Below are 13,847 nucleotides of genomic sequence, written 5' to 3' on the forward strand. Positions count from 1 at the left end.
CTCTCCCTGCGATCTCCAATTACCCCCGTCTTGTGCCAACCGACTCCAACTAGCGCCCGTGAATTTCCTAATTTCATCGCTCCCCCTAGTCTTCTACCGTCCTCGACTGCGTTTCCTTTCTCTTGGTACCCATTCTGTAACCCTAATGGTTTACAAAGTGCGACATGGAAACAAAATTTCGAACTACTAGAGAACTACTCATAGTGCCAGCTATCCAGTTACATAGTTCACGCAGACATATTGCTGCAGATCATTGTTTCTCTGAAATTTAGAAGTTTACATGCTGCTGCATGCTCATATTAGGTGTCTCAGCTGCTTCTTTGGAGCCTGCCATCTATTGCATGTGAAGTCACCAGGCACGTAACGACAACATTTGAATAAATGGTGCCCATTCTCTTCCCAGCTGCAACTGAAGCAGTAGTGTTTCTAAGTTTAATAAACACCCTGGAGAATGCTGAATTTGCAACAGAAGGCTATCACGTATGAAAAACTGGTTCGGGAATTTTATTTTGCTCTTTTCTTGTCGAGTTGCAATGAATGTTGCTTACTTCAAGAACAAAATCAAGACCGAAAAGGTTTAATCTACGCGCATCCAAGTAGCATCGTAGGGTCCCAATGTTGGGCAAGCATTTTCCAATCTTGAGCTAGTGTGGCTCAATTTTGAGCTCATGTCGGGGGTCCTTGTTTCTTTTTCTGTGCTGCTAGGGTACTGGGGCTCAGTAGGCCACTTGTATATATCCGCACCCAACAGTTACTATGAAAACACATGCAATATAGGCTACCTTTTGCTAAACTAAGCAGTTCCTTGCGAACATGGCCATCTGGTGCTTTCGGAAAGTAGACCAGTGTTTCTTGGCGGTAAGGAAAAGCAGTCGGAAAATGGCCGCATGTTCTGAGGTGCGACTTATGAAGTGCAAGAAGGCACAGGAAGACACTCTTCAGTTTTTCTGTATTTGTTTTGTGAACTACTGCACAAAGTTACGCTCTTTTTCCTTCTGTAACTACATACATTGTATTCCCCTTGCTCCTAATAATTTAACCATGGAGTCTGTGAGGTATGTAAATAAACAACCAGAATCCTTGTTGTCTTCCTAAATGTCATCATCCTACTGAGCTGTTTTGCACATCAGAAGCCATGCAACTCCAACTAGCCCAACGTCGCACACTGCCACACTAATGCGTAAAACTCCTGCGCTTTGCTGCAGCTCTTGAACAATATGACAAATTCTTAAGACGTATGCAGCATGTATAAATGCAATTATTTTCATCAGTGCTTTTAATTTCGAGTTTGTTTCAAGTAGTGTTTTGGCATGCACAATTGTACATGCAGTGCTTGATCAGAATGAGCAGTTCGCGAACGAGTTGGCAAATAAACAGAAAGATTTCGCAAACTACAGCAGAGTGCGAGAGGCATAACATCAGATGCAGATATGTTTACAAAATGCATGTGCAACTCACCAAGAGCAAAGCGCAGTTCCCATTTTTAGCCACCTCTGTTCTGATCAATGGAAGTCGCCACGGGGCGCCAGGCTCGGTTGCCAGCCATCTGCACAAGTGCAGCAACAACATCATGATGAAACAAGCCTCCAGGGCAGATGCAGGCAAAGGATGCAAGTGAATAAAAAATTGCTAGCTGTTACAGAATCAGTGCACTCTTTTAAGGGAGCCCAGGATGAGAAAACGTTAGATTATAGGTTCACACTGCCGGCAAACTTCCTAGCCAAATTTTTGACACTTTAAGCTGCTTATAAGAATTAAACATATCCAGTCAAAGCTTGACCCTTATAAAGACCTTTATAAAGTACATAGTACTACTTGAAAAATGACCACTCCATTCATCAGGTACAATGTTGTGGATGCTAAGCAAGAAGCACGGTCACCAAAATTTATCCTTCTGCGCGTTCCATCTATCCTTCGCTACGCGCCAGCTGTGTTTGCTCGCGCGAGCATGCACGTGAGGCTGGCGTGACAAGCTGCAAATAAAAAACAAACAAAAAGCAAACTGATCTAAAACAATGTGTCAGCAGCCACATGAGTACATGGTTTGTCTGTTTCTGAGGGTAAATTCTTATTTTCTTTCAGAACGGAGCTTATACAAAATGCACTTTCACAAAGTCGGTCAAAATACACCAAACTATTTCTAAGTGAGAATGCAGCAGCCACTGCAAAAAGTACCTCTAGCCTCCACAGTATTGCACCTGATATATGAAACGGAGTATAGGACTAGAAGAGTTAGCTTAAACGTCGAAATAATCTGGAGTAGAAACAGGTTCCTAGAAGAGCGTGTACCTTCAGTTCTGCCTTTCTCTACAAGTAGTCGCAAGATAGCGTTGACGTGCAAGAACCTATGCTTATGCACAACTGTCAGTAAGTATGTTGGCTGTCACAGTGTCACTATAGGCAGACAGAAGTATGATTACAGCTTGCACCAAAACTGCTTAGTGGTGGTGTGCTCACGGCATATCACCCCTCAAAGTCTATATGTGATGGTGCAAACTAGGCGAAATGTTTTATCAGATACAGTTGAAACTCGATTGAACAAAGTGATGATAATGCTCGAATTATTTTGTTAAATCGGGAAGTTCGTAAAATCAAGAAAAAATTTTCGGTCCTTCGAAATCTACATTTGTAACGTAGGGACACGTAAAGCTAATGCGCCGTTGTATTTGCCGCTAATCCAGCCATCTGTCGCATAAACCATGAAATAACGAAAGCAACCACAGCTGCCTCTAGCGAGGCAGTGTTGATTCGGCTGTTCCATGCATGGGCGCGGCATGCAGCCTCGTCAAATTAAAGCTAGAGATGTGATCATGGCACCTAGATGTTTTCATGCAATAGCTTTAGAGCGCGCGCTCGAAGAAGGACCCGTCTGTGTCAAGAGTGGAAAGAAATCACCGCTTTTTTTACTCATTTATTTCAGGAAAAACTTCGTTAAATTGAGTTCGGCCAAGCTTGTTTTCATTAACTCTGGTTGATGATAACATTGAACCCTATGGGTACCAGCCGGGCAATGGAAATTTCTTTGTTAGATAGAGAACTTCATAAAATTGGGTTTCGTTAGATCGAGCTGTACCTGTAGTTTGTTGTATGAGGATCTGTTCCAACGAGTGCGAACGGTATATACTGCATATACAGTCAAACCTCGATATTATGAAGACAGACTTGCCGCGATAACACTTCTTTAAATCGCAAATTTCATTAATATGAGGTTTTGAAGTTTCCCCAGTAAAAGCAATGTCACAATTTCCCTAGATATTCCTGGTGGGTAGCATCTTGTCACACTAAGAATTTATAAACAAATGGCAAGAAGGTCTGGCCATAATAGCACGGTTATGAGCGCCAGGGCATGCATTGCAGGCTGCGCCAAGGGCAACGCATCGGCATTGCTCAAAAGGCACCCGAGATTTGCTAGTGTTACGTCCTGTGGCACCGTAAATCTTCGACACCATGAGTGATCACACTTAGTGCCTGCAGTCGTCATCAGGTGGCACTTACAAATTAAAAACGAAAGTACAAAAATATACAGATATTTCTCCTTATAAAGGAAAAAAAAAAAAACGTCACTGTTTTGCCAGGAAGGCTGAGCATTCATGACGATAGCAAAGAGGAAACTACGCGAAGCGTGGTTGAGGTCCATTAGTGTGGTTATGGTCTAAATTGAGGTCCATTATATCATGGCTTGATTGTACAGTCGCGGACAGAATAAAATGGACCACGGGATTTCCGAAAACGTTCAATTCCCGAGCAGCCTGTAGCAGTAACCAGTAAAACGGCCCACGACAACGTTGTTAGCATATTCTAGTCGAGGTCCAAAATGCAAATACCAGATTGCGTTGTGAGGTTGCGGAGATATTCAGCTTTTTCTGAGATTTCATGGTCCATAATATTCTGTCCGCGACTGTACATACTGATAAAACACACGGGAAACCAAAGCTGCAAAGCAGTCTGATATCGTAGCATACTGCAGTACTGCACCTTTAGCTTCATAGACACAAATGCACAAGATTATGTAGGGTTTTGCACAAGACTGCACGTATTGGCCCAAAACTGAACAGAACTGGGTGGTAGAACTGCCATTTGCTGTCTGTGGCTTTGTAAACTCGCACAAACGACCAAGACACTGAAGTTTTCTACACGACCAAGACGCTGAAGTTTTCTATCACCTGTAGCTGTCGGGGCCTTTCTCGCAGAGTAGGATGTTGGTCGGGGGTGGAGCCAGCCGCTCTTGGGTGGCAGCCAGGAGAAGGCGCATGGAGTGGTAGTCCTCTCGGATCGCGCTGTAGTCTAGAGCACTAAGTCTCACATCCACGCTGCGGACCAGCCCCAACTGCAGCACACGAAGCAAGTGGAGCCACTCTTGCAAACAAACGCACCACCTACGAAGTGTCGACCTCACCACTACCAAGTGCCTTTTTAAACAGCAGTTAAACAGTAGTGTTCCCAACGAATGTAACTTGATAAAGTGGAAGCTTGGGCAAGTTGGTGATTCAATACTGACACGTCTGCACAGTGCGAAAGACGAGGACAGAAGAGGAAAGCACCAGCGTTGCGTTCTTCCTCCTGTCCTCGTCTTTTGCGCCGTGCAGATATGTCAGCGAATGTGACCATTGCACAGCTTCTAAGATAAAAGTTCCGATACTCACCGAGCACATGCGGTCCTGATCTGCCAAGTAGCTCTTCAGCAACGTGTGGTCACCCAGCAGCACTGCACGGATGAGCAGCTTGCTGTCTGCCACCGTGGACACCGGCACTGGTTCGGGGCTGCCAAAGCAAGGTAGAAACCCAGGATTTACATTCGGACCCTTAACTCACTGCTGCGCTTTCACGACCCGAACGTTTATCCTCTCACCTTGAGTCCATCGTGTGTACAAGCTTTTGGAAGAGTTTTATCAATTCAAGGAGCTAGGAGCTTGTGGCTGGTCGAGCACAGCCACAGGTAGCATTCAAGTAACCGTCACATAAGAACAAAAAAAAGCGCATGAAGAATATTCAATTCATGCAGCTTAGATTACATGGTTATAGTTAAGCACATTAGAGCCCACACAATACTGATGTCATAATTTCAGTACACAAATGTCTGTGGTGCATTTGTAGCAGCTGGCACATGGCTGTAACCACATGCTCCAGTGGCATACAGTGGACCTAGGATCAAATAAGAGCTTGGGTAAACTTACGAGGTTGCTCGGCTCTCCTTGCGTCCCCTGCAATGAGTGTTACGATGCTAGCGCCACCTCACGGCATGGATAACTATTGCATGACAAGAACTCTGTTTTGCATTCCGGCTGCGGGACGTCACAGTGCTCTGACCAACCATGCACTCGTTCACAATATAATTAATTAAATTATGGAGTTTTACGTGCCAAAACCCCGATCTGATCATGAGGCATGCCGTAGTGGGGGACTAAGGAATAATTTGGGCCACCTGGGGTTCTTTAATGTGCACTTAAATCTAGGGACATGGGTATTTACAATCTTCCCATGAAGGGCTATTTACAAGGCTACCCATGAAGGGCTTCCCGTGTGGCCTCAGAAAGCACAGCACCGACACGAGGCAAACTACGATAGCTTTGCAACACTTCTGTTTACGCAACAGCAGGCCTGCATGAGACCTACTTTTGAACTGGAGCCCAACATAGGGAAAAATTATTCGCTCCCTACTCATGCGTGGTGAACCGAACCTCTGCGGTTTCTCAGCGTGTTTTAACACACAACTACAGGTGAACCTCGCAATAACGAAACCGGCGGGGAACGCAAAAAATTCGCTTGTGTGAGAATTTCATTGTTGCGAAATGAGAGAGCAGAGATAGGTAATGCATCGCATAATGAAGCTTCACTGTCAAAATTTCGTTAGACTACTTTGGCAAGCTTACTTGAGGATGTAAGAACCACATTTCTGACAGTACAAAAGTGCGCCGCATGCATTGATGAGCAGTGGTGGCACTGCCATGAAGCAGTGTTCTCGGTCAATTGCTTTTGGAGATAGTCACTTGTGCAAGATTTTGCTTAACTCAGCACCTAACGCAGAGCAACAGCACTCCATGCACGCAGCAGCATTCCTCCAGCGCATGCCTGTAAACGCCGACCCATCCGGTGCCTAGCGTGAAAGTGATCGTATCTCGTATAACCGCGAGAAGTCAATCGAGATTACAGCCCCTTAGCACAAATTTATGTCTGCTGCCGAATCCGCACGCGATGCCTGTCAGGCGGCACCAAAACCAGTGTTCTTGAAGCAAGGAATCTGTACTGCCGGACGATCGCTCAATCAAGGCCTGATGCATGGCACTCCATGCTGCGACCACCATCTCAAGCGCCATAAACAATTCCACGTCCTGCCGACTTGGATTTACTTGGTTTCGCTGCATTTTTCTTCCTACGCACTGTGCTAGGTGTGCAAAAACCGTTGTCACATGTCGGTAGCAAAGGTAGCAACATGTGTGCCACTTCAAACGGGCGATCAACAAACAAGATGATGGCCATGACGAATTTTCGGCCTGATCACTTCTGGCACTTGGTTGTTTTGTGAACAAAAATGGTGGCACCCATGCAAGTATAATGTGGTTGTATTTTACACAATTTCTGTGCAAAGCAATAGCATCTGAGCACATTATGCAGCCTGCTAGCCTTGCACTAGAAGGTAATAAGCAGGCTTATACCCCTGTCACACTGGGAGTTTTAATGTCGTTCGAATCGAATGGCATTTGGTGCAACGAATGTCATTTGCCCGTGGAGGTGCTACACTCGAAAAATTAATGTCATTCGGTGGCGATATCAATGGCGATAATTCCGAAATATACGTGGCACCGAAAGTAGAACAAGGTAGGTATAAAGTTCTTGCATAAGCAATCCATATATTTAAATGTATTTTTGGGACGTCACTTCACTGAAAAAAAAAATATTTTAGTAATGCCTATAAAAAAAGTTGTTCTATTTGAGACCATGTGGCCACTATAAGCCAAAACAAGGCTTAGCCACCTGAGTAGCCGATAAATTGAAAACAAACAAAATGGCTGACATGACGATGCTGGACGACGACGCTAAGTTGCAGTAGGTGAAGCGATTAGTTGCTGTGTACTTTGCATTACGAGAAGGCGTAATAATCGGAGGAAGCAATTAGACGTTCTATGGCCGACGAGCAGAGTAGCGGTGGCATGGGCGGCGGCCAGACGCTGCTGAGCTGGAGAGTAACAACATTTTGCCACAGCCGGCCGCACATATTTTGTCTCTTTATTAAAGTAACAAAACCATTAAAACACGCAAACGTTATTATTTCTATACGAGTACGGTTTTCAATTTGCAAATACTGTGTCCTGTTTTGCTTAGTTTCTGGGGTTGAGAGTACACATTCGCTCCGAGTGCGAAGCCGAATGAGTTTCTCGAACTCATTCGATTGCGGAAGTCATTCGGTGCTAATGGCATTAAATATCGCTGTGTAGCAACCGGATAATGTCATTCGATGCTAATGCCATTCGGTTCGAATGACATTAAAACACCCAGTGTGACAGGGGTATTACATTCCGCCGAATTTCGTTGATGTGGGATTATAATACAGAGACCTTGCGTTGCCGAAAGGTACGAAATGAACTGAATTCAATGGGCGTTAGCCAGAGATGCGAAAATACTTCACTGTCGCGAAAATTTTGTAGTCACGGGATTTCGCTATCGCGGGTTTCGACTGCATTCCTTGACTGTATCTTGGCTAGCTGCCATTGTTGTATGGACGGAGAAGTGCCCTTTTTATGTCCACACTACTGTGTTGTGGTTTCGTTTGTTGCCAAGAGTGCTTCAGACCACCCAAACTGCAACTTAGTTGCAGTTCTTACTTAGTTCTTACATGGGCACATTTTTTTTCCACTGGACAAACACTGAGCGTTCCCTGCAATCTACAGCCAGGCGAACCCTCTGTTGACGAGTGTTGCCTACAGGCAACATACCAGAAAGAAAATATTTTTCTTGCAGAGTTTCAGTATTGAGTATGAAGTTTCTGGCTAAATGTATTTGGCCAACACTGAATGAGAGGCAGCAAGCGTCATTTGTTGGTTTAGATCAGGAAGACTGGACGAGGAAGAAGAAGTTTGGCACGTGATTTGCTGTCTTTTGAAAGCAAGGTCAGAAGACTGGCTGATGGAAGATATCCAGCTACAGTAGTGTCACACATGTAAAGCAAATGAAATGTACACCTATGGTTCACATGTGATGAGACATATCTATACAAATTGAAGATGGAGCATTAGGTGGCTTGGGGCGAACTCCGCTTTCAGTTTTCTGCCTGGGGTTTTCTCCCTATTGTTGGAAACAATTTCCACAAAATATTTTTCTTTGATTATGTTTATCCTTGATGTATTTTGCCCACTTAGATAAAAAATAAACATTTTCTTTTTCTGGGTATTTATATACCTCGTCCATAAAGGGTTAAGGCTCATTCACACCTGAGACTGACAGTGATCGTGCAATCAAGTTGGTCGCAGATGGTCGGTTTTCTAAAGAAGAGACCATTTTGGGCCAGTTGCATGATGCTCGATTTTTTAGTTGTGCAATCGCAGCTGCAAAACTGCCATGCAAATCAGATGTGCTGGAACGAGACGTCTGTATATGCTGTGGGGATGCGCAACTCTCATGCATCTCCTGATATGTCGTTTTTCCACATAGCTCCCATCTCCTGCAATCCGGCTTCGCCGCGTGGCCTGCGTGATGCCCGCGGCAGTCAGTCTGGTTGAGGCGCAGTACGAGAGATGGCGCGAATGTTGCACTGCTAACGCCGCCGGGGTTACTTGGGCGCAGAAAAGGAAGGCTCTTCTGTGGTATCCTGTGTTGGCTTCTGGTTTCGGTTTTGGGTCGTTTACGTCAGGGCGCCACTCAGCACCAAACGCTGTAAGTTGCCTCCTGTTTCCCCTCGCAGAAATAAAAGAGCATTCTTTGTCCGGTCCTCTAGTGAAGCAGTCTGGCTCTCCTTGCGGCGCTGCACGCCCCGGCCGTTTAGGCCTCATGCCGTAAACGTTTCGTCCGGCTGCCCCGTCGAAGCTACAACATCTTCCTCTTGGGTTCGAGGTCGTCAAGCAGCGCGGACGTTCCGCGCGTGCACCGATCCATGGTCTGCGAGACCGTCTCGTGAGGCCTCCTTCGAATGCGCCACCGTTCGCGTGACCATACGTGCGAACGACCAGGCATTGAGATCTAGCAAGGGGGCGAACATATTCGCTCGCTATCCGGTCGCGGTGAGTCGGACTTCCGCGATTTGTCGTGCGCCCATCGGCATGTTTTGTGGATAGCAACAGGGCTAGCAGGCATTGATCTATGAAAGGTGCAATAATGCCCTTGTGATTGTTTGCACTACTGTGCTGTCGTTCCTTTGTCCCAAGAGCACGGGTGAGAACCCCACAATGCAGATACCTAATTTATGTAGCGATGCAACTTTGAGCAGATGGCGGCTGACCGGTCACACTTTCCGGTGTGAGCATCGGCTGCCTTCAGCTGCTTTTTGGTCACCAGCCACAAATGGTCACGCGAACTCCTCAAGCCACCGGTGTGAATGAGCCTTTATATGCTAATTTTCACATACGAGGCATCTAGCTGATTTTGTTGCCCATTGTATAGCTGGTACGCTTTGACGCATCAGAAGGCCCTTGCATCGGGAGTACGCTGACAAAAAGTGCTAACTTCACTAACATGGCTCCCCAATGCCTAATTTTTTTTTTCCTCCTGTAGCAGAGGTCTACATTTCATTCCAGGTGCAGGTGTGGTCCGAGGGGTCCTTTCTTACCTAGCTGACTCAAAGTATGGGTCCTTTTCGAGAAGAGCCACTTTGGGGTTGGGCCTCAATGCTTCCATGGGTGCAGTACTCGAGCTCCACTTAGGTGATGAGGCAGGTTTCGATGCTAGCCACAAGAGAAAAAAAAAGTATGAGCAACCACACCCTTCAACATTAAGCACCACAGGCTTTCTTTCAAAGCAGCCACACCTTTCTTGCCTTTCAGCTTGACACGTGAGCCCACGGGACGGCCCTTGGCACCTTTTGAGCGCCTTCCAGTATCTGGAGAAAAAAAAAAGAAAAATAAAATAAAATTGTGGCTATACATTTATGGCCATAGAACATGAATGGGCTACCTTTTGTTCACATGCGAACCCCCATAACCATTGAGCTTCAGTGGCATGTTTCGAACAAGAATCGGGCACTGTGCTCATAAAATATTCAAATTCTGCATCACTCCAATGCCCCAACTTGGGGAATGATAACAGCAAGAGCTCTGCTCTTATCATTCCCTAACGACCTCTCCACTTTGTTATAAGTGATACACTAAATATTGTCTTACGTTTTGTCGTAGTAATGGAAAGCATTCTGCAACAAAACAAACAATTCAGCATCAGCCTTGTCATTCGTTTCTAACAAATTCTTTGGCCTACTGTTACATAGCATATTTCTATGTAAACACAGCGCAGACAGAATTCCTACTCATTGCATGAATATTTACGCCACCTCTAGCCAGTGATACTAATTAGAAATGTAACTGATTCTGCATATTAGCACAAGAGCTCAGCCACACGACAGCTGAAACATCCATTACTAGCGAGAGATCTGCTGTGGCCGTTTTGGTCTCAGCTTTACAAAATTGTCCGTAACTTTGTTTTCAACAATACCCGCTAATGGCTACTGCCTATGGCCGCTTGTTGGCAGGTGTCCAGATATTCCAAGCTCGCTCCAGATCCGAGCCAGTGTTACGGATCAGGAGCGAGCTCCACACTATTGCAAGTAAAGCCACAGCACAGGGTGTGTTCCAATGCAAGCCAGCATCAGAAATTGTCTACGTAGACAGCTAAGGAGACAGCTTTGCGTCTATGAACTCTTTGCGTCTACGAACCTATAAACACACAAAGTAACCTACATTAAGCGCACAGGAAAGCGTGACTACGTTTTCTTGTGTGCCCCGACGAACTTCCAGTAAAGTTTCCAAGCCTTGCACGCAGCTGGCATCTAGTTAGGGCAGTAAAGTCACCTTCATCATTTTTGACTTCGATGCTGTCTTTGCCTTCTTTAACATCTTCATCATAATTGCAGTGAGGCTTAAGATGGCCGCAGTGCCCTTAGCCGTCTACTTTGCAGCCTTTGACGACAATTAAAACACAGCCATAGCGTTAATATAGCCGAATGAACTCTTACATTCAGTGCTATATTTATCCTCTTTACCCTATCGTTACTACTTAGAAGTAACTGATGTCTCCATATGTAGTCGCCATGATTAGGTGTCATAACAAGGTTCAGTATTAGACGTGAGAGTTGTAACCTGACCTTATAAACGTTGCAGTAAACGTAATGCCTGAACACCGGCGACATGACTGGAAGGAGCAGTAGCAGTGCCAGCAGACGTGTCTTGTGGCGGTTTTGTTTAACCACAACGCAAACACTTCCTTGTTGCACGACTGTTTCTGCCACAGGAAAGTCTCCGTACATTAATGACTGTAGCTACTAGCACTGCTGACTAGTTCGTTCTCATTTTATAATTTGTATAGCCCTAACGAGGACAACACCACACCAAAAAAAAAGAAGAGAGAAGCCCAAACTCACAAGTTGCTAGTTCGTGTCTGTCCCATCTTTTTTGCTCTGGTGTCGTCCTCGTTAGCACAATACACATTATAAATTAGTGACTACTGCTGCTGCTGATGCCTTTATGCTAACAGCTAGGCAGCAGATAGCCTGTGAATGCAATACTTTTGTGCGATGTATAACTGCCACAACGAGGCACCACAAATGGTAGTGCTTGTGTATTCGTTTGCGGTGTTTCGGCACTCTGTAAGTCGTAATATGCATACGAACAGGTTAAAAGTCTTTAATAGGCACATTCTTTTGCTTCCTACCTATGTCAATTTGCAAAAAAAGTTTAAGACTGCCACACAAACCAGAATCTGAGTCTTCATCCTCCTCCATGTCGATGTCCTCTTTCTGGCTTGTTCGGCGACGACCGCGGAAGTTCGTGGCCGGCGGCGAGGCTTCGGATAGCTCTTCCTCTTCCTCCTTGCCCACAAAGGACACATCCACTGCTCCAACCACCACAGCACGACAGAACGGGAAGAGGCATGAGCGCAGAAGGGCACACAGCTGACGAGAAATGTGGCATTACCATCGCCAAACCGTGACATTGACACTTCCCCTGACCGTTCTACAAGTCTGCGTTTTTCATGAAACACGTCTATCAATAGGAACCATGGCACATGGCTCACCAAGTGCAGATGCAACACCAATCATCTCGAAGACAGCTCATTTACTCTTTACAATCTACGTACTCTTTTCACTCTCGTACAATCTGTCACCACACAAAGCTCCACATAGTTCTTGTCATACATAGCAGGTAACGCTGCAATGGCTGGAGCGACTGTTCACACTACCTGCATTCATGACCCTCCTCCCCCCAAAAAATTGTGCGTGCTACATGAGTAAAAAATAGAAATGTGCTAAGTAATTTGGTACACCATTGACTTTGTAGATTACAATCACAATGTTTGAAGCAAGTTCCATGTAGAGGGCATCAAAGATATGAACCTATCAACCAGGAAGACAAGCCGAGTGACGTGTTCGTGCAACCACACTTCTGGCACAGCTCCACAGTGCTCTGCCTGCATTTGCGACCTAAACACATCAAAGACTGGAAGCTCAAGGTGTACAAACAATAAGTTACTTGGCGTACTGCCGACTTCAGGTGTTACAATTCTAATATACCAAGAAGTTAGTCGGTGAAGTGTTGCAGGTCAAAAAGTCAGTTCACTAGTCAGTTCACAAAAAACACGAACGGAGCAATGCATTGGTATGAGTGCATTACCTGCACAGCTTTTAGCCTGCCAAGTATGAAAACATGTATAGACGGATGAGAGCGAGCATTCCGTCACATTTGCGCGGCTCATGCCTCTCTTTCGTCCCTCTCTACAAAAGCTAGACTTACCCTGCCATGCTCCTAGTTTGTGCTACTCAGTCCACCTGTCAAGTGAAGCTGTTGCACAGAGTTCGGTACTAGCAGCGTCTGGGTGTGTGCTTACATGTGCAGTTCCGACTGCTCGTTAATGGCATACTAATCGCACAAATTTTTAGTTTCATTTATTTGTCCCCATCTTGAGAACGCTCTTTCCATTTCTATATTCCGAAATCACGTGCTTATAAACCAAGATGTCCCCCCTCCCCCTTAACTCTTTCCGTTTCTGCGTTATCGGACGCGAAGGAGGAGAGCTATACTTCTATTTTCTAAGAAGCTTGTTCTTTCCTGCCAGACGGTGATTTTTGAATGCACTCTCAAGTTTTGCGATCGTCAAAGCAGAAAGCAAAAATGGCCGCCCACTATCGAATGTTTGAAATGCCGCTTTTGAGAACATCCGCACTGCTCATGGACACATTTCTCCATCGGACATGAAGGAGGAACAAAAGAAGACACACAGGGACACACACAGCGCTGCTGTGTGTGTCCCTGTGTGTCTTCTTTGAGAACTGTATTTTTGTTTTCTAAGCGGTTCTATTTTTTCCCCAGAGGTGCTAATTTTTGAACGCACTCCCAAGTTTCGCGATCTTCAAAGTAGGAAGCAAAAATGGCTGCCTCCGAAAGCGGCACGCACGCTTCAAAAGATCGCAAATCTTGCGATTCTGCTTCGTCTGCCGCTCACTTTATCGATGGATTGAGCAGCAGCTAGTCTGAGGATGCTGCTTTTTGGTCGAACTTACTCTGAGAGCGACGACTACGCAATGCATCCCGGAACATCAGCGGCTACAGCCCGACACGACCAACTGTAGTGCTTGCTGTTAAATTTTTGTAGTGAAAAGTCTGTTCACCTTGATTTTTTTTGTAGATAGTGCCTGTTAGACGACACTACATTTA

General features: G+C 45.4%; 1 protein-coding gene across 4 annotated transcripts in view; it reads right to left on the reverse strand.

Moving 5' to 3' along the window:
- LOC126533657 (poly [ADP-ribose] polymerase tankyrase-like) overlaps positions 1-13,847 on the reverse strand; it is a 106,510-nt gene that overhangs the window by 68,920 nt on the left and 23,743 nt on the right. For all 4 annotated transcript variants that reach the window (XM_050180843.3, XM_050180842.3, XM_050180837.3 and 1 more), the window contains exons 8-13: positions 11,890-12,027; positions 9,956-10,027; positions 9,758-9,872; positions 4,644-4,761; positions 4,164-4,327; positions 1,459-1,546 (exon numbers count right to left, since the gene is read on the reverse strand). In XM_050180843.3, coding sequence (XP_050036800.1) covers positions 1,459-1,546; positions 4,164-4,327; positions 4,644-4,761; positions 9,758-9,872; positions 9,956-10,027; positions 11,890-12,027 — 695 coding nt within the window. The remainder of the gene's footprint in view (positions 1-1,458; positions 1,547-4,163; positions 4,328-4,643; positions 4,762-9,757; positions 9,873-9,955; positions 10,028-11,889; positions 12,028-13,847) is intronic.

Source organism: Dermacentor andersoni, chromosome 7 (genome assembly GCF_023375885.2).
Source record: "Dermacentor andersoni chromosome 7, qqDerAnde1_hic_scaffold, whole genome shotgun sequence".
NCBI classification, from domain to species: domain Eukaryota; kingdom Metazoa; phylum Arthropoda; class Arachnida; order Ixodida; family Ixodidae; genus Dermacentor; species Dermacentor andersoni.